Source organism: Apiospora phragmitis (genome assembly GCF_038363925.1).
Source record: "Apiospora phragmitis strain CBS 135458 chromosome Unknown utg000007l:2111988.0-4706623.0:1.0-2598199.0, whole genome shotgun sequence".
NCBI classification, from domain to species: domain Eukaryota; kingdom Fungi; phylum Ascomycota; class Sordariomycetes; order Amphisphaeriales; family Apiosporaceae; genus Apiospora; species Apiospora phragmitis.
In genome coordinates, this window is record NW_027117406.1 from 946820 (window position 1) to 965496 (window position 18677).

The window sequence follows — 18677 nt, forward strand, 5'->3', positions numbered from 1 at the left end:
CAATAACGGATACGCGCCGCGAACCTTACTGGCTGATCCTGTCTCACTTATATGCAGGTCGTAAAACTCTGCAAATCAGTCATGGGGACTGGACAAGACCTGAAGTCAAAAGGCAGGCAGGCCCGAGGAGTGTGACAGCAGGGCCATGCGATGACGCTCGTAGGCCGCTTTAGGCGTAGATGCAGTATCTCAAGGCACCTAATTGACAGAAAACTATTGATTGCCGGTGACACGAACAAAGTATTACACCCCCCCCCCCCCCCTTCCCTCCCCAATTAGGTATGGCATGGCACTATAGCAAGTATGTCGAGATGATGGGAGACGGAGAGACCAGGGTAACGCTGCAGCTGCGAGGCGCTGTGTAACACTGCCGCGCGAATTAGGTACTTACTTAGTCAGAGAAGGTGCACACACTAGATATACCTACACTGTCAAGGGAAAAAGGGTGTTGTTAGGATACATGAACCCGAAAAACATCAAGTGTTGCTGTTGTGGTTCTGGGGCCATGGTTGTTATGTCCCTTGGTATAAGGCAGAAGGCTTGTAATCCAACATAACTTACTGTGGGATCAGTTTCCTGGGAAGGTTATATGGCGACCTAAATGATTATGCATCTTAGCCAATGAGGCCTGATTCTGTAAGGGTTGGGGGGCAATAAATGGCTTATACGAACACTGCATGATGCATGCAGACAGATATCTTGACAGCATCCCATGTCTCTTAGCTCGTCCGAAGCAAAGTGAGAAACATACTTGAGAAACCCCACGAACAATTTAGGGCATGTGCGAGTATAACTAGGATTCTCGGAAGCACGAGACTCGAGCCACTATAATATGTTGTGTCGAGAAGCCAAGTTGTGACATAACTAGAACTTCTTGTTGGTTAATCTGGGCTCTCAAGAAGGCTATCCTTTCTTTGGGAATCTTATAGATGAAAGTAACGATAAATGCTAGAATGGCGGAACCAAACGTATAGGGATATCAAAAGCTAACGTCCAAGCAAAGACGCCCATTAATAGTAGTTGAAAAAGGTCACCAACTCCTTCCAAGACGCCCCAAGAATGGCTCTATCCCAAAACCCAATGATGTCCGTTGAAACAATGCATATCCAACCCCAGTAGTCGTCGTCAATCATGCATGAAACGAGTCCAGTGTCTACCCATCACCACCAACTCACACCACAACAGGAACTTGGGTCATACGCAAACACAAGGGACAACAAAATAGTAGTACTATGTCTTCTTCTTCTTCTCCCTCGGCCTGAATCCCAGCCTCTGCAAAAAGCGCATGCCGCCGCCCCGGCTCTCGCCGCGCTTCTCCTCTTCCTCCTGGAGGAACTGGCGCTCCTTGGCCGCGCTCTCGCTCTTGTCGCGCTCGGCCTCCTCGCGGCGCGCGACCTCCTCCGGGTCGAGGATCCGGTCGCGGTGCAGCGTGGCCTTGTGCAGGGCGTCCTTGCCCTTCCGGCGCGTCTTGACGTAGGCCTCGAGCCCTACGAGGACGGCGTAGCTCTTGCTGATGCTGACGCGGCTCATGTCGACCCCCTCGTCGCGCAGGCTCTGGACGAAGGCGCGAAAATTGGCCGCCGGGGGCGGTAGTGGCCCGAGAGCGGGCTGAGGCTCGAGAGCCGCCCGTTCTTGATCTTGATCAGGCCCGCGGCCGAGATGCGCGACCCCTGCAGAAAGGAGCTGTGCTGGAACGCGCCGCTGGACTTGATGCCCACGTACAGGCGGAACGACGTGTCGGCCACGAAGATCCACGTGTTCTTCTTGACCGACTTACGCAGCAGCCTGTTGAAGATGGTGGCCGCCGAAACGTGCTTGATCTTCTTGACCCCCTTCGCATCATCCAAGGTCGGCGTGGCATACTTGGCAGCTCGAGCGGCTTCCAGCTCGGATTCAGAAGCGTCTGAGTCTTCATCTGAGCCCGACGTAGAGTCGTGGTCTTCTGGGTGCCTCGCAGGGTCGTGATGCTGTTGAGAGTGTGACTCGACGTCCGGTGCATATGCAGGTGTGGGATCCTCAACAGGCACAATACCGTTGACACTGTCTTTCCACTCTTCGGTCGTATCTAGGCGAATGCCGTTCTTGGCCAGCACAGCCGTCCTTCAGCATCGACTTTGACCAGATAGTGCTGTCGTTCCTCGCGGCTCAGATAGCGTACTTGTTCCCTCTCCAGCCGATCCCGGGGGCAGCCTCGATCTCAAGATTCTTTCCTGTGCCGTAATCGAGCCAGTAGAAGAAGTTCTCATTCGTATCCGCCTTCTTCCACTCTTCATGGTATTGCCGCAATTTGAGCCGTAGCGATGTTTAACGTCCACCATTTCGAGGAAATACTGCAAACCCATCATCTTGGCCTTCTTCCTCCTCTTGGCTTTGGCCTTGGCCCTCCATTTCCTTATCTTTTTCTTTTGCTTTTCTGTCATATTCTCGTTCATCTCCAAGTCGGAGGAGGATTCAGATTCGGATTCGGATTCGGAGTGCGAGGAATCCACGTCGCCATTGGCGCGCATGGCGATTGCCGCTACTTTCTTCCAGTTCTGTCGCGCCGCAGATGCGCTGGACCGCGGCCGGGTGCCAGCGCCACCGGCAGCGCCCTCTTCGTCGTCGTCATCGTCGGGACTCGTGGTACCGCTTCCTCGCGCGCGCGGCGTATTCAAGTTCTGCCATTTCGCGTCCCGGATCGCATATGTCCAGCGGGTGCTGGCGTCGAGACTCAGGCCCTTCATCTCCCTCCGGACGCGATAGCCACGGTAACTGCGCTGGATGAGCGTCGCCGCCTTGTTCTGCAAGCCGTCGAGCGCATTATTGTCGGCGGCGGCGGTTGCGGCGTCGACGCCTTCGACCGGAGGGGCAGCAGCAGCAGCAGAGCTGCGAGGACCACTGCCACTACCACCACTGCTCTCGGGGGACGATCGGGTTTGTGCTTGTGCTTGTTTCAGGGTGGACTGTATGCAGTGGTGCTGTCGGGACTCCATGAAGTCTCGCTGGGCGCTGGCCTCGGTTTTGGCGATGTCGGCCGACTTGTGACGCAGCTCGCGCGTGTGCTGCTTGCGGTCGCGGGCGCGTTGGTCCTGGAGCTCGGCGAGGCGCTGGATCTCGTCGCCCGAAGGCGGCCGCAGCGAGTCGAGGTACTCCTGGTGCGATCGCGACGACCCGGGCGAGGCAGTCGTGTCCGGAGACGGGGCCTTGGACTCGGGTTCTTGGTGTAGTAGTCTTTTGGACTCGAGTGGTGGGGTTAGTGGTGCTTGCGACCCCTCCAAAGCTGGCGCCGGTCGTGGTTCGGGTGGTTCGGGTGGTGGGGTCTTGGTGTCGAATGGTTGAGAGGCAGTCGCAGTCGGCTCACCAGCTTCATGTCCGTGTAGTCTGGGTTGAGGGAAATATCGGTCATGTTTGCATCGTATATATACAGTATCCGAGAAAAGAAAACGAATAAACAAATCAGGATACTGGTTTTAATCCACAATCCATCGTCTGGTTCAAAAGTAGGATGGCGCGAGAAGGGAGGAACGAGTGGGATCGGCGCGGCTTGGCAATCTCGAATTACTTTACGTATTCACCCCGTCCAGTAGCACATGTACAATAAAATAGGTTCTTTCTTTTCGATTTTCTGGAGAGGGCGTGGTCATTGCCTTGTCATCGCAAGGGGAAAAGGCCTGGTGTTTATTACAACAATACATGCCAGATGGCTGACTGAGGCGAAGCTGTTGTGACGTAATAACAGGAAACTGGTTTGGCGGTTTGGCAAAATACCCGTCCCATGGGGGTGGTGGGGAGTTGCACTCAAAACAATTACGAATACCCGTGCCGGTAAGCCGAGAGAGACATACCTTGGCAGAATCTACCTACCTAATAAACGTGATAAATCAATCAAGCAATTATAGACCTTCCGGGGTTAGTAGATCGACCCGTTACGGATCGCATCTGAGATCGACTATACAGAAGGTAGTCAATTAGATCACTTATTAGTGAGTTAGCTCTCCAGTGAGCAACCAAAGACCACTGTTTGAATTGACCGGTAGACTAATAACCTGTGACACCAATTTCACATAGTAGGTCCAGCGCCTTGGGGGGTTGTGAAGAATATATTGATAATACAAGAAGAACTTGCCACGCCATGCATACCCCTATACTACTTATAGATAAGCCAAACCACCGGTTCCCATAACGCCCTCCAGCGTTGCTCTGACCTCATCCACGCCCACGAACCCAACACGGCCCGCGACCTCGGCCTTCCTATCTGCGCCGAGCTCGTTCCAGCGCGCCAACAGCGCGCCGTCCACGACGCTGCGTCCGACGCCGGCATCTACGGCAGGCGGGTGCCGCCCACGGCCCCCGTGCTGATGGGCGCGCGGTACGCCTTGGGGTTCAGGCCCGCGTGGTTGGACAGCGAGTTGACAAGTTGCGAGCTGAGCGACGAGAGCCGGCGGTACTCCTGCTCCGAAAGGGGGACCAGCGCGGATAGAAGACCCGTAGACGAGGCAAGGAACAGCATCTGTGCCTGCTGGCTGGCTGCACTGCTGTTATTGCCATCCTCAGACTCCCCTTCTTCGAGGAGCTCGTGGCCCGGAGGTAGAGTGCGAGGGAGAAGCTTGGTTTGCGTCGGGATATGAGCTCCGACAGAGAATGTGGTGCGGTGCAGCAGAAGGTGACCACCTAAAGATTTGGGGTCTAATCATTAAATAGTTAGTATAAACGGACAATTCAGGAATAGAAGAATCAACTTACGCTCAGGATCGAACTGCAACATGTGAATCCCACCGTCAGGGTCGCAGGCCGCGATAGAGAGGTCGCTTCCGTAAGGCAAGAAATCCGCCGTCAGCACTTCCAGTACCGTCGTACTCTTCCCGAAAAGGATCATCTTATAAGGTTCCTCGGTATAACCCGTAAACCACACCCCCTTCACAGCGTCCGCCAGCAGGCAGAGGCCGGTGCCCCGCAGCTCTCGAACTGCTGTGACATAGCTGCTCATATCCATGAAAGCTACCGGCAGCAGACTTCCGTCCTCCTTAAGACCCCGCACCATGCATTTCTGTCCCTGGGCGACAAGCATAAGCCCCTGGGTACCAATCTCGGAAAGTGCCGTGACAGCGCCGCGGGGAATATCTTCCTTGGCTATCAGCTTCAGCCGCTTGTTGGTTTCCGGTTGCCCTGGTTTGGGTATGACAGTGACAACATCGTAAACAAGGATACGACCCCGAATCGGCAGGTCTTCGCCTTTCGAAATCGCTGTGCCGACCACCACGAGATGCTTGCGTTCATTCGTAGACTCCGATACTTCCAGATTCAGAGCTTCAACGCACATCACTATTTCGCAGGGCTCGAGCTCGACTGTATCAATAACGGTCCAGCTGAGCGGGTTGATGAGCTTGATGAGCCCGCGTTCCACCATAGGCTTGAAGGTCAGATCCTTTTCCAACTGCCATTCCTTATGGTAATCATCTTCCTTAGGCAGCTCGAAAGGTTCCATGACGTCGCAGCCAACAGCATATGTGCTTGATGGTGGATGGTAGGTTATGGAGTTGACATTGGTGTCGAGGGGTAACTTTCGCAAGGACATTCCGATTTCAGCGTATGTCGTGTCTATCGTGGGAACTTGACAGACTCTTGCGACTCCATTCGAGTCGGAATATATGAACCCGCGCTCGCATCCCTCTGTGTGGAACGAGCTCATGCTTCTAACGCCATCACCTTGAAGGCCAATGACTTTGGGCATTGTCTTGGATGATTTAATGACGAAGCTGGCCGACGCACCAGGGAGGAATACCGTCTTATATCCACCAATATCTGTGCACTTTCGTAGGGGTGCATTACGGGGCTGCTGTTCTGCCTCATCCTCTGCAACCGCTGTAGGGCTTTTCGCCACCCGGTCATTAGAGACCTTTTGGAAATGCAATGACTTTGACAGATCTGTCGAATCCTGCGAAACAATGCGGAAAGGCTCATATATTGTGAGGTCGTCATTAGAATGTCGTGCCTACAGGTGATTAGCAATCGGGTATATAGTATGGCTAGAAGCACTACTTACAATAAGGTACGGGGACGAAGAGGTAGCGTCGCCGAGGTCAGCTACTAGAATTTCTGTGAGTGTTCCTTGGCATTCTTTCGCCGCGCAGAATAGCCAGCAGAAAGTACAGGAGGAACATAACACAAGCCCTCGATCACATAGATGGGTTTCGAGAGGTCTGGGAGCGCGTACACCTATAACGTGTCAGTCAAGTTGTCAAAGTGTGGCTTGTTGGAACTCACATGGAGAGCTCCAGCACCGCTGAGCAAGAACATAACGACGTCCTCCCCCGGCTTAGAGCCCTTGTCCGTCGGTGCCAAGGTAAATGTGTGAGCTGTGTCCTCGTACAAACAGCCAGATAGCCACTTGGTGGCCAGAATTGTATCGTCTTCTTTCTCCAGTTCTTCAAGTTCGAGGTTGTTGTCGATACCAGCAACGAAAATGCTCGAATCGTCCCGCACCAGTAAGAGATAACGATCGGATATACTGGCACTGACAGCCCTAGGCTCTGCTCCAGTTTCCTCATCGAGCATGGGCAGAATTTGACTAAGTCCAAAATCTGATACGGTTAGCTTCACTGACGGTGCCCTTACGCAGAAGAAGCATACATACCTCCATCGTAGCACCTCACTTCAGCCTTTAATACCTGGATGATTTTCTTCGAATTGCCCATCGTTCCAGCTTCTACCGTAAAGCCTGCAGCAGGATCGAATTCGGTGCCCGTCAAGGCCTCAAAGCCAGCCCCTGTTAGTGCATATACGTCTGAGGTCTCGTAGCCGTCTAAGTCGACCTTTGATACAATCATGAACATGTCACATTGCGATGATTTGTCGAAGTCTGCACCCATAGAAGCACCCTTTTCTGCTTGTAATGATTTCGGCACCGGCTTCTGGCACGCTATCGTCCAGAATCCTCGTGCTTCCGGGAACTCGAAATGGCCAATGATATTGGGCTGTATGTTGCGGTTGATGACTGCCACGGCGCCGTTGTTGCCCCTGCCAACAACACATACAAGGCTGAGATCACTCTTCACCATCTTCGAGTTTGCCTCCAACTCGTCCTCGGAGGGGATTAAAGCCTGGCCAATGGCAAAATCCTTTATCGGTGCAATACTGACGAGTCTGTCGTGGACCTTGAAGACTAGTTCTCCTGATTTAGGAGCTCCAGATGCCGATAGGTTGGACTGCTGGACTGCAGGTCCCTCCCCATACAAATCATCATCATCCATGTCATCAAGATCTTCCTCATCCATATCAAGATCTAACGAGTCGTCGTGGACACGGCCCTTCTTCTTAGTGGACTGGACCTGCTTCCTTATCCAACCGATGACGAGTGAATCGCCATCCTCACTGCCAACAAAGAGAGCGTTCTTGTTGAGCTTGCTTAGTGTGGAGGCACCGCTTCTAGGGAGAAAACCGCCAGCTTCTTGCGTGACAAGTTTGATGTCAAGACCTGCAACAGTTCTGCCGTCAATCCGGAAATTGATCAATCCTATTTTGCCATCGTTTGTTACGAGAAGAAGCTCTCCAGTGTCGGCCGAGATAACTTCTATGTCACATCCCTCTAGCCTCAGTTCAAGATCGGACCGATCCACGAGAACCATACGATGTAGTTTGCCGGGCGAATGGGTTGACGGCTACCCCATGGGACTTACCCGACTGGTCGATGTGGATGAGCTCGTTTGTTCCCAGAAGCAAAGCTCCGCCCACTGGTGTTGGTAGTGCAACGACACGGAACAGATCTTGAGGGAGGCCATTGACGGAGAGAATGGTGGTGGACGCCTTCTGCTTCAGGTCCAACGTAAAGACCATGTAAGAGAGGTGATCCTTCCGACCAAGTACTGCCGAGGGTGCCATGGTAGAGGACAGAATGCCGAAAGTGGGCTCTCTGTACTCGTGTAGAAAGGCAAGATGCACAGGATGGATGAGGCTAGGATCAAGGTTGGAGAGGCGCAGTACAAATGAGGATGAAAATGATGTCTCTTCACTGCTGCTAGTTCCATTTACAGGAGATGTCGAGGGCTCTTTGGCTGGCCGGGGCCCATCCAAGTCTTCATCCCAGTCATCCATTTCTATGTCTTCATCGGCATGGCTGAACTGCAAGATTGCTAGATTGCGCGCTCCAAACTTGAGGGCTGCGCAGCGACTGCCGGGATCGGCTGCCAGATAGTTGACATAGGCACTCAGAGGAGCGGACCACGGCACCTTCTGCAGGTCATCTTGTTCATAGTAATGAACGGATGTTGTGTATATGGAGCGCTTCTGAGGATCCCACTCGACCGTGCTCAGCTTAGCATCTCGGAAGGCCAGCAATAGAGCTTCTCCTCCCGACTTGGAGTTTTGTACTTTAACGCGCGCGAGCCCCGTTATCGTGCCTGACAGAGGGTATTCGGCTACCAGCACCAGCTTTGTATGTTGAGATCGGTCGGATCGCACAGGAACCGAGTCGCCCCCCAAGAAGGAGGACTCGAGACCGACATCGTCATTGATTCGGCTGTCGTACTGGCTGGTGGCCTTGGACGACTCTAGATTGGACTTTTGGGCATGCTCGAGCTCGGCGGATACAGGCTTGGTGGTGAAGATCTGAAGAAGCGACGCACGCGCAACAACTAGGTTGCTGCTTTGCGCCGAAGTGAAGGGGAGGACAATGGAGTGGGTAACAGCCGTGGGAGGCGTCAACTCCGAGTAGCACTGCATTGTAAGCTATTTTGCATTATCTCAATTCATTGCTTCGTGGATCCAAGGTCGGCAGTAGGACTACCAGCTTATGTATTGTATTGTTGTCGTGTTTGTGGGATGTTCGTGGAGATGTTTAGATGTCGGTAGGAGGTAGTCGGCATGCAAGCAAGCTTGCTTTCCTCCAATTTTGATGTCAAGTGCTGTAGCTACCTTACCCAAGAATTATCGCTGTAGGACCCACATACAGCACGAACTGTAGCGCGCGGTACCTGGCAGGTGCTGCTGTCAATTGATGAGCATGAGGATTCGCGACTTGGAATGCCAAACCGGATGATTTTCGGGGGAAAGAGCTGCTTCTTACTCGCAATACCTAGCTCGCCTAGCTTAAAAGGTAGACCACGAGATCGGGTGAATGTCAGCCATGAAGCTCGAGACGAGATTCATTCATCCTTTCCTGCTATCAATCAACCATCTATCCGACTTGAAGCCTGTTGTCGGGTTAGCAAGCTTGACATCATATATCACATCGTATGTGGCAGAGACCATCATGTGATCATCTCTTTTCTTGATTGTTCTTTATGAGTGCAGTACCATGCTAGAGAGCAAGCCGTGGTGACTATCCTCCTAACAGTTCTACAAGGCAAGAAGACCCTGATCTTCCACATTTACCCGCCCTTCTGAGGCCTAGATGCCGGAAACGATGGCTTCGAGTAGATACTTTCCCTTCTTCTCCCTGCCTGGCGAGCTCAGAGAAGTTATTCTCCGGTATGCGCTGCCCGTTGATTCGGTGTGCACCACCAGGCCTTACGGGCAGCATGCAATATTAGAAGAGGCGAGCTCCGCGCTAGGGGATCTCTTCGTCGTCAGCTACCAGATGTACCAGGAAGCATCCGCCATATTCTATCGTCAGAGGAGGTTCGTAGTGGACATGAGCTCACGGAGGGCATACGATGAGTTCACAGCAGACAACGAGCTCTTCAGCCTCCAGCTACAAACAGTTCGGCGCCGAATCCGGTCTTTGACCATCATACTGAAACGCATCGGCGGCGATTTCGAGCAGAAGCTCGCCCCGGTCATCAGCGACATGATACTTAGCGGTGAGCTGCGCAATCTACGCTTGCAGCTGCTCTCACCGGGGATGGACACGGTGTTCCAGTCCCGGCCCCTGCTCGCCCGCCGGTCTGGAATCGGCGCAGACCTAGAAAACACGTCTCCCTTCCAGAGGCTCCTGGGTCTTGTTGCAGACCCAGATTTGGAGAAAGTCGAAATATGCATCGCTGGCGTTCATCTCAGATTCTGGTGTGCGTTCCACGAAGAGAGTCGCCAAGACTGTCCGTGCAGTGAGCGGGAGATGAGGATGAATGCGCAACGATGGCTAAAAGTAGACTGGAAAAGGTTGGTGAAAACATACGGAAACGTACAGAAAATCTTGCGGATTGGTGAGAGGTGAACTCTTAGGGGGGCCACGGAGATGAGAACCAAGACCCAGGCCGTCATCGCCCGACCTCGCGATACCTGCGCTTACGGGACGAGGCATTTGTGTGATCAACAAGATGAGCACATTGAAGTTCCCCTGCGTGGTCACCGTGTCCATTCGGTTAACTCCGTGCAACCCAAACATCCGAACCAACGGCTGCTCGCTGCCAGACCCAAGGGATTGGGGCAGACCATTGTTGACCCGGGCTGGGCTGTAATTGTCTGCGCCTCAGATAGATTGCATCGCATATTCCATAAATATCTACTCAGTGATCTAACAGCCATGTGCTGGCCTGATCGAAGGCCTACCTCTTTCCTGCCACCAAAACGGTGTTGTGAGCACTGGCGGAAGGATTGAGGAACTGGCCCCCATGTTCTTCTGTCTCCCGGCAGGCAATCTCGTTGACGTCGCATAGTCGTCACAGCACAGAACGATTTGGACATCTTCAACAAAGCGACCCATCCATCCCCACCATCTCTTATCATCCTCCGCATTCCTTGGGCAGAACATCCAATGACCTCGCACCAACGACAGTTTGTCTCGCTGCGCCTCGAGTTTTGTGTCATACCCCCAAGCAGCCAGGCATGCAGAGCGGGCGGCGGGATGGCCAAGCTACACAATAACACCGCCAAGCCGGTAATCCTAAACAAGAAGCGCAGATCTTGCATCAAATTAGTCCCGCCAAGCGTTTGCCCAGGAAACCCAATGCGTGCGCATGGGTGATGGACAAGACATGCCAAGAGTGCAGAAGCAATATAAAGAAAGAAAAAAAGATGTGCAGGCACATATCCGACACGTAGCCTAGTATAGCCGCATATCATCGTGGTTCCCCCTATTTTCAGCATTGCCGTGGTTGGTGGTGTTGATCGTGCAGTCATGTCCCGTCGATCACCCGCTCCGCCCTTAAGTGTTTCTGTCCAATGCTATGTAATGTGTTGGTCCAGGGAAGAGTTAGAGGCAGGCTATTCAAAACGCCAAGTCACTATGCTAGTTCATCTGAAAGAATGGGGGTTTCTTTTTTTGACCGTCAAGTTGAAGTGCTCAATCACTCAGAGGGCTGTTTCGTTTCTACTTCCTACCCTACCACCCTCTCAATATAGCAACGAAGCGGACCCAACCTGGTTTCACAAACGTTCAGGCGTCCAGGGCCGCCCCCTGTCATCCTGTGGCAGGATTTCGGAGGGCGGGGGCCAGCCAGCCAGGTTGTCATGTCCGGGTCGGGACTATCACCTACCACCAATCTCGAGAAGAACAGCTGTACATACGTTTTGCCATTATCACATGAATCTATAGTCATGGTTTTTATTTTAGTCTCGCTGCGTCTCGGAGTCTGTTATGAGTTGCGGGATCGTGTGGGGCGGGCCGCCCGTCCGTAGTCCGAACTAATGGTTGGGGGGTCTAGACGCTACAAGGCTACTTATCACCTAGAGCTCTGGCCATTGTGACCCTAACCTAGGTAGCCCTTGGGCCTGCAGCGTCTATTCCTCAACTGCGTACGGAGTATCCATACCAAGAACGTAACGGATAGTAGCGGTGAGGATTGCAATTAATGTCCGTTGGCTACGCGAGATACGCGCGTGCAGCTTCCTGTCAATTGAGGTCTATGTCTTTACCGACAGCTGGCCGTAGGCTATAACTTCTCTCGGAGTCTCGGAGGAGAGCTGGAATTGGGAATGACGCAATCAAGGGACCTTCGGAAAAGCTTCATCACACCTCTCTTGCTCGGATATACCCTCCCTTTTTCTTTGCTCCTCTCGGCCCAGATATCAGCTATGCCGATCATTGCCCTTACCATACATACTAACGCGAGGTAAGCCCTGTCTGCAAGCTTACTGTGCATGCTTGACTCGAGGCCGTGATAAGTGTTTCTCCTATGCTGCAACACCGCGGCGTCGGACATTTGGGATCTATGTTATCTGTTCCCCGGGGGAGTGGGGGGCGGGGGCGGGGGAACGCTGCGTATTGTTTCAAGCTGGAAAGCCTAGCAGCTAGAGACACCGTAGCAGCGTAGCATTCTGCAAATCTGGAAGGGTCTCGTTAAGCAATGGCAGTGAGCGGTGACAGACAGAGACAAGTGAGGGAAACAGAAACGTCTTGGCGCATTGCGGGTCTCCACGCCGATCTTGCAGCCTCTCACCTCTCCTAATTGATGTCAGACCCTGTTGCAAACCAAACCAAATGAAATAAAATATGGAGGGGCGAGCCCACCCGAAGAGGGGTATTGGGTATTGCATAGGAGCAACCGGCGTATAGTCTTCTATTAATAATTACTAAACACACCCTTATCGCGACAAAATGCGGTTACCTCCGTGCATCCGGCCGCCGGGCACTGGAGACCTGCATGGTGCCCAGGCGACCTTTCTTAGATTTGGCTTTTTGCCTTGCCGTCGTATCGAGGCATCTTGGCACAATTGTCTCAAAGGAGATGGCTTGGCATTAAGGCCTGCAGCCCGTGGCCCTGTGCCAATCAGCGCTTGCTGGCCAGCATGCAACGATGACCCCCCGTGGGATAGGGCTACCGCTCGAATAAGCAGCTACACGCGGATCTCGCATCAAAATTTGGGGGAAATCTTATACAGCGGCCTCATAATTGCTATTCTTTGTATGAATGCGGAAGACTCACGCCTCTTAAGTCCGAGTGGATCGTTATCTTTGCACACGCGGGCGAAGGGAAACACGGCTGGCACACATTTTGAGAAGGAGGGAAGAACATCATGGTCCGAATGACCCGTATCATAATCGGTTTTGTATTTTCTGTTAGGATGTACCTTTGAGAAGGAGCTACTGAGACAGCGTAGCCGTTGCTCCATATCCATCCCATGTATCAATGTGGGCAAAAGTAAGGTACATTCTTGGATTGGTACACCCGCAAGGAAATCTCGTGAGGCTCCAGTCCGTTTCCCGGCCAGTCTACCTATTCTCCCAAAACACCATACCCCTCTTCCCAAAACCAGAGAAAGAATGCAAAGCAAAACGCATCGCAAGATCGCAGTTTCCCGTTGCTTTGGGATGAGCTTGAACGCTGGCCAAATACACAAGGAAAAAAAAGATTTTATGGGTGGTTTTGATTTTCGTAACATCGTAATAGTTGTGTGTCGTCACAGGCAGCTTTGGCCTGCCACAGTAGGCGCATATCGTTGTTGTTGATGATTGTCGTGATGGCTGTAGACGGCGAGAAGACGTTTCTTACTCGATGTGGTGGAAGTCGTCCTTGAGCTCGTCTTGGTGCTCACCCCAGTGGACGGGGCCCAGCTTGAGGTAGCGGAAGCTCTTCTCACTGCCCAGGCTGGAGGTGCGGCGGCTGCCGGCAGAGCGTTCGGGTAGGGCCTTCTGGGTGGTAGGGTGGTTCTCCGAGGTGGTAGGAGCAAGAGAGAGGAAGGCCATGGAGGGGCGCTCAAGGGCGCGGATGTCCTTCATGGTGGTGGTGGGAGAAGACATGATGAAGCTGGTTTGCTGAGTTGATATCTTGTTCGTACTAGGTTGCAAATGGGAAAATTCGCCGGGAATTTCAAGGAAGACGGTCAAGAAGTAGGCACTTGGGGGTGGCAAGATCGGTTGCGTGTGTGTTTGTGTGTACGTGAAGGACTGAGAGAGAGAGAATGGATGATGGTCATAAAGAGAAGGAGTCTGGAATCCAACGAAGGAGGGGACCTCTTTATATGCCGGTTGGGTCGACCTTACCTTCCCGCATTGCATGCAAACTTACCTTACATACTCGCTAAGGTTGGCTCTTGCCTGCCTGCTCCAGACTGATAGCAGGTACTGCAAACGATGCGTGATCGACCATTGAGTGTACCCGCCCGTTTGTGTGTCAAGGTGTGGGCGTGTGTCTGATAACGCACCCGCCAAGAAAGAGGGTGGGTGGGCAATGACTTCAATGGATTTGCATTCTTTTTTTCGGGCTGTCGCGGTGGCCCGCAAGTTTCGAAACTTTCCCTGGCAGTGCAGGCCACCGGATTAGACCATACTCGGGGTCGCAACGTCCCCTGCTTGCCTGGGCAACCTGCACGGTCACGACTCTATGTGCCAATCTGCTGGAGCCGGGCCACGGGCTCACGAAATTGCCCTTTTGCCCGCAGTAGGGCGCGAAGAATGGATGCATCTGGAGTCCCACGTGCAAGTTGTAATTGGCTGCTGGCGGCCCTCCTGCTGGAATGGTTAGTCATGATTGGATGAGACATCAGTTCCTTCACTAACCGCAGCAGACAGGACGCGCGGGGGTGGCAGCAGTGCCCGTACTGAGGTGAGGTGGTACGACTCAAAATCGGTCGCAATGGGGAATTCAGGACGCAAAAATGAAGGAGGAAGGGAAGGGAAGAATGTCGCATGCCTTTAGACGGTTAGAAATGCGGGAACCGGTGCCGTTCCGAGGTATCGGAAGAAGTTCAACGTGGTTGACCATCGCCGTGTTCCTGTCCGAAGCTTTCGGGCTCGATTGGCTCGATTGGGCGCCTGTAATTGGCTGGGTCGGCTCTGCAACCCCATAACAAAGGGAATTCCCGGGTTCTGCTAAAAAGGAATACTCGTCATTATTTAGCTGATCGAACAGCCTGAGTGACCTCGTAACCACGTAGCCCTCGGCTGTGAAAACAAGCCTTTCAGCAGCAGCCAGAACTTGCCATGCCTTCTGCGAACACAATTGCTCATTGGAATTGGAGATCGAATGATCTCATTCTCTACCTTGGAGTTCCGTCATTGGGGCCAGTTCGTCATCAGGCCAGGCAGGGTTTGTGTGCACCCAGATCCGCAGCGATCCGATGTCAACCGAATGGTCTAACATCGTAAGGTAACTGGATCTAATCCATTTGGCCTATGAAGAAAGCTTGACTGGAAGCGACTTGAGGCCCTCGCTCCTCTCTGTCTCGTGGTCGTCAACCCCCAAGTATCTACTTCAAGTTTGCCAACGCCGAGGAGATGTCGCTGGTCTTCCATGGCTCTAGATCACTAAACAAAACGAAATCGCTTGTTGAAAACTGATCCACGACACAGCGCGTTGGAGACTAAGTTGAGTCAATCATGACGAGATCGGGCGAGTCGGGTGCTCAAAGAACTTGGGGACAACAGAAAAAAAGCAGCAGCGTGGAAGTCGAGCAGGTAGTGAGTGCCAGAAGAGACTTGCTGGTACATCGTCACCGTTCACCAGGAAGTAGCTCGCCAGCCACGGATGGAAGACTCTCTCGGTTTTCGGATTGGCTCTCAATCCCATTGTCAATCATCGGCACCATGCAACACTTGTCCGATCTGGAAGACAAAACACTTGTGGAGAGACGGTGAGGGTGTCTCTAGCTCCCAACCCTTTCCAGACCATGCGTAGTGGACGAAATACTGCACAATGGTTGGGGCTCGCATCACCTGGAATCTGCGCCAGGCAACTTCTCCTGGCATCTTGATGGTCTGGTGCACGGAAGTGGGCGGAGTCATGCTGGCAGAAGAGGTGCGAAAACATAGAGGGACCAGTGCTTTCTGCACTCACCGATATCATCATACCCTCACCTCCAAATCGAGCACACCCTCTTCTTCTGATATGTAGACACACCATTTTGGTGTCTTCCGTGTGAAAAGTCCTTGCCGTATGCCGGGGCAGCAGCTACTGATTGGACGGCGTCGTGATGGCTTGGGTTGCGGTGAGGGGAGAGAACAGCTCACCGAATAAGGGGCTCCTTTCGCCTGAGACGGTGTGGGAGAGCTCTCTGTACCAAGCAGCATGGGTACTCCTTGAGCAGCAGGTTCTTGACGAGTACGCCGGCTTCGATATATTTCAGCCTGACTAGGGCAGCTGTGCATCGGGAATTGGGACGTATTCGTATCCTGGCCCAGGGTCCCAATATCATTTCTGGAAGGTCGGTCCGGGCTTCGTTAGGACTCAGAAGATTGCGTTCCTTCGACTGGTCTTCGTCATTTCCGTCGTGGGCATCTACGGAGTCCAGGGGAGGGTGGTCGAGAACCCCCCTGGACAAGACAGTCATCTTGAAAGTCTATCTTCCCTTGTGGCCCCTGACAAGGGAGGGATTTGTTGTTTAAGCAGGTAACTTCTGCTGAGTCCCCATTCCATCGGCAAAAGCTGTCTTTACCGCCATTTGCCGCGCGTACAGCTTGTTGGGACAACCTCGAGGCATAGTAAGATTTTCCCAACCGCATCATTGCAAGATGAGCGCCGCGAACATCGCTCAATCCGGGGGGTAATTTGGGTGGCCCGAATGCGGGTTTTTCTCCACAAGTGGTGGTGTAAAAGTCCCGACGGACTGGTAGGTTGGCGCTTATGTTGGTGACAGTAGTGATGAAGCCCTGTCATTGGCTGAAACCAAGTTTGTTACTTGCGCTTCAATCTGCCTGGCCGAAATGAAGTAAGTGAATAGGAAACTGCGAGATATACCAACATGTCCACACGCGCGGAAGCAACTCCACTATCCTATTCCCAACCGAACGAGAGCCACTCTCAGTGCCCCGTCAGATTGCCGTTGGCGCTTGTGGGCGTCCGCGATGCACCCATTATGCTGTACGTACGGTCAGAACGCCCACTTTCCCGCGCCAGTTCATCCAATTTTCTCACTAGAGGGGCGGCTGTTTCACGTGTATAATCTTACACCAAGCATGTAAGCCGCGAATTATAAGCTACGGACGGAGTATGCGCGCAAACTTGTGGATCGTGGCAATGTCCAGAAGTGGGCAAGACTTGGCCTTTTGGTTTTGTGTCGAGTCACTACGCTGTCATGATATGGATGTTGGTGGTAGACTATGCCCGCATTACCGTCCTTGGGGATAGCATATTAATGTCACAGGTGTAACCTACATCCTCCGTGCATGATATACATTGCTGGAGAATGCCGGAGAGAATATGTTCCTCCGAGGACGGGTCGGCGCGCCAGCGTTGGTCTTGCCATTAGGCTTCCTGGCGATGTGACTCGATGGTTAGGCCAGGTAGTCAGATGCCCCCCCCCCGTGAGATGTTGTTGATTGTGCCACGAGGGACCCGTTGAAGATTCCCATAAAGGTCGCTTACCCGGGGGCTGGAGCATTCCTGTCAGATGGTGGCACGTTGGGCCCTATACAGTGGTCAAGACGACTATCTGCAAGGATGTCGTTGGTACATAGCTAGGTATCGTCGGATCACGACATGACGTAGTCTCCTGGTACCGGTAAGGGGTCGCCTCGATGGCCGCATCGTGATCTTACATCTGCAAGGCGGGTCGATAACTAATGTCAGCCTTTCACAATGTACATGTACAATGATTCGGGCTTTGCTCAGGGGACCTAATTTTGGGCCACGTTTTGGGGGCAATGTGAGGGACTGAACAGATGATATGAGCAGGAGAACCAGAGTGCCGTGATCATCGTCAAGTTTTTGGCCAGACCCTGGCATAAACATTTGCGCTAGGAGGAGTCGCAAGCGTACGATAAGCAGGAAGAATCGAGTCCATTGGACGTTCTAATGCCTTGCGCTCTCTACCCTGGATGCGCACCAAAGCCCGGCGGGTCGAATCAGGTCTTCAGGTAGGCTCTGGATCAGGGCGTATAACAAGGGCAGCACTTATTTGAGCTGCCTCGGGCCGGGACGAGTCCATCAGGGCAACACCTTCGCCGGAAGAATGCGTTCACGCGTCTAGTATTGAATGCTAATCATGCCCACAAGAGGAAGCTCATGAGCTCGTGCACTTATCCGATCTTGTATACTGGTAGGCAACCCTCAGGCAAGAGCATGAACCCTGCCCTTGACGGGTGGACCATGCCGATGACCCTTGACTTACCACTATAACGGCTCTTGACTACCCTTGGGCCTTGAGTCTAGAAAGTGTTGGGGGCGAGAGGGGATACGCTAGTCTCAGGGTCATGAGTTCGTCTCTCGGGGCTTAGATCATTCTCCTGGAGCAGTATACACACCTAAGTGATATCGGGATGTCAAGCGCATGGTCGCGAGCACATGCAACAGCTAACCCAAACGGCCACGCAGGGTATGAGCCGACAGCCTGCGATAGTGTTCGAAGTGGGGGAGAAGGGCTATGCTGGGCCGGTAGAAGCCATGTCATTCTGTATGGGATACGTTCTACTCAGCCGTCTAGCATTCCCGAAAGTATGCGGTTATGCAAAGAGCCGATGCGCATCCTCCGCTAAAAAGTGTTGAAGAGAGGTTACCTATTCGATGCCGTAGATCAGGTTGCCGCGATACCAGGAAGGGATCGAAGAAACTGGCTATCGAGTCCCCGCGTCGTGCGTAAGCTGTTTGAGGTTGCCCTTGTATAATGACCAGCGCAGGACCCGACAAGGTTACTTCCATTGAGATCATGCCTGAGGTGAGTCGAGACAGCAGACATGGATTATAGTCAAAAGGGCAGGTACAGGTACAGTATGTAGCGAAAGGATTGAAGATCGAAGTGAGGACGGCAGGAAGGGAGGATCATTGAAGGTATCAGCACGTCGAAGGTACTTGTTAACTACCTACATACAGACATCATACCTCAAATCTACCAGGCCAGAGATACCTTGCTCGAGAAATCTCTCCCAGGATGCCTTCCAGTTGATTCAC

The 18677-nt window shown here is 52.9% G+C and overlaps 5 protein-coding genes across 5 annotated transcripts; 1 reads left to right on the forward strand and 4 right to left on the reverse strand.

The window, feature by feature from the left end:
* Window positions 1-1230: 1230 nt before the first annotated feature.
* PG994_007900 (uncharacterized protein) lies at window positions 1231-3385 on the reverse strand (the record flags this gene model as incomplete). Its single annotated transcript, XM_066859309.1, has 5 exons — window positions 1231-1670; window positions 1778-2100; window positions 2159-2267; window positions 2339-3299; window positions 3341-3385. 5 exons carry the CDS (start codon window positions 3383-3385, stop codon window positions 1231-1233), a joined length of 1878 nt encoding a protein of 625 aa, XP_066714796.1.
* A 915-nt stretch (window positions 3386-4300) lies between these two features.
* Window positions 4301-8697, reverse strand: PG994_007901 (uncharacterized protein; the record flags this gene model as incomplete). The annotated part of the gene is made up of 7 exons (XM_066859310.1): window positions 4301-4665; window positions 4723-5971; window positions 6023-6063; window positions 6144-6195; window positions 6244-6560; window positions 6614-7549; window positions 7656-8697. 7 exons carry the CDS (start codon window positions 8695-8697, stop codon window positions 4301-4303), a joined length of 4002 nt encoding a protein of 1333 aa, XP_066714797.1.
* Window positions 8698-9379: 682 nt separating this feature from the next.
* Window positions 9380-10129, forward strand: PG994_007902 (uncharacterized protein; the record flags this gene model as incomplete). The annotated part of the gene is made up of 1 exon (XM_066859311.1): window positions 9380-10129. The coding sequence occupies one exon, from the start codon at window positions 9380-9382 to the stop codon at window positions 10127-10129; it is 750 nt and encodes a 249-aa protein (XP_066714798.1).
* Window positions 10130-13342: 3213 nt separating this feature from the next.
* Window positions 13343-13594, reverse strand: PG994_007903 (uncharacterized protein; the record flags this gene model as incomplete). Its single annotated transcript, XM_066859312.1, has 1 exon — window positions 13343-13594. One exon carries the CDS (start codon window positions 13592-13594, stop codon window positions 13343-13345), a length of 252 nt encoding a protein of 83 aa, XP_066714799.1.
* A 1770-nt stretch (window positions 13595-15364) lies between these two features.
* PG994_007904 (uncharacterized protein) lies at window positions 15365-16122 on the reverse strand (the record flags this gene model as incomplete). The annotated part of the gene is made up of 2 exons (XM_066859313.1): window positions 15365-15578; window positions 15803-16122. The coding sequence occupies 2 exons, from the start codon at window positions 16120-16122 to the stop codon at window positions 15365-15367; spliced, it is 534 nt and encodes a 177-aa protein (XP_066714800.1).
* Window positions 16123-18677: the final 2555 nt, after the last annotated feature.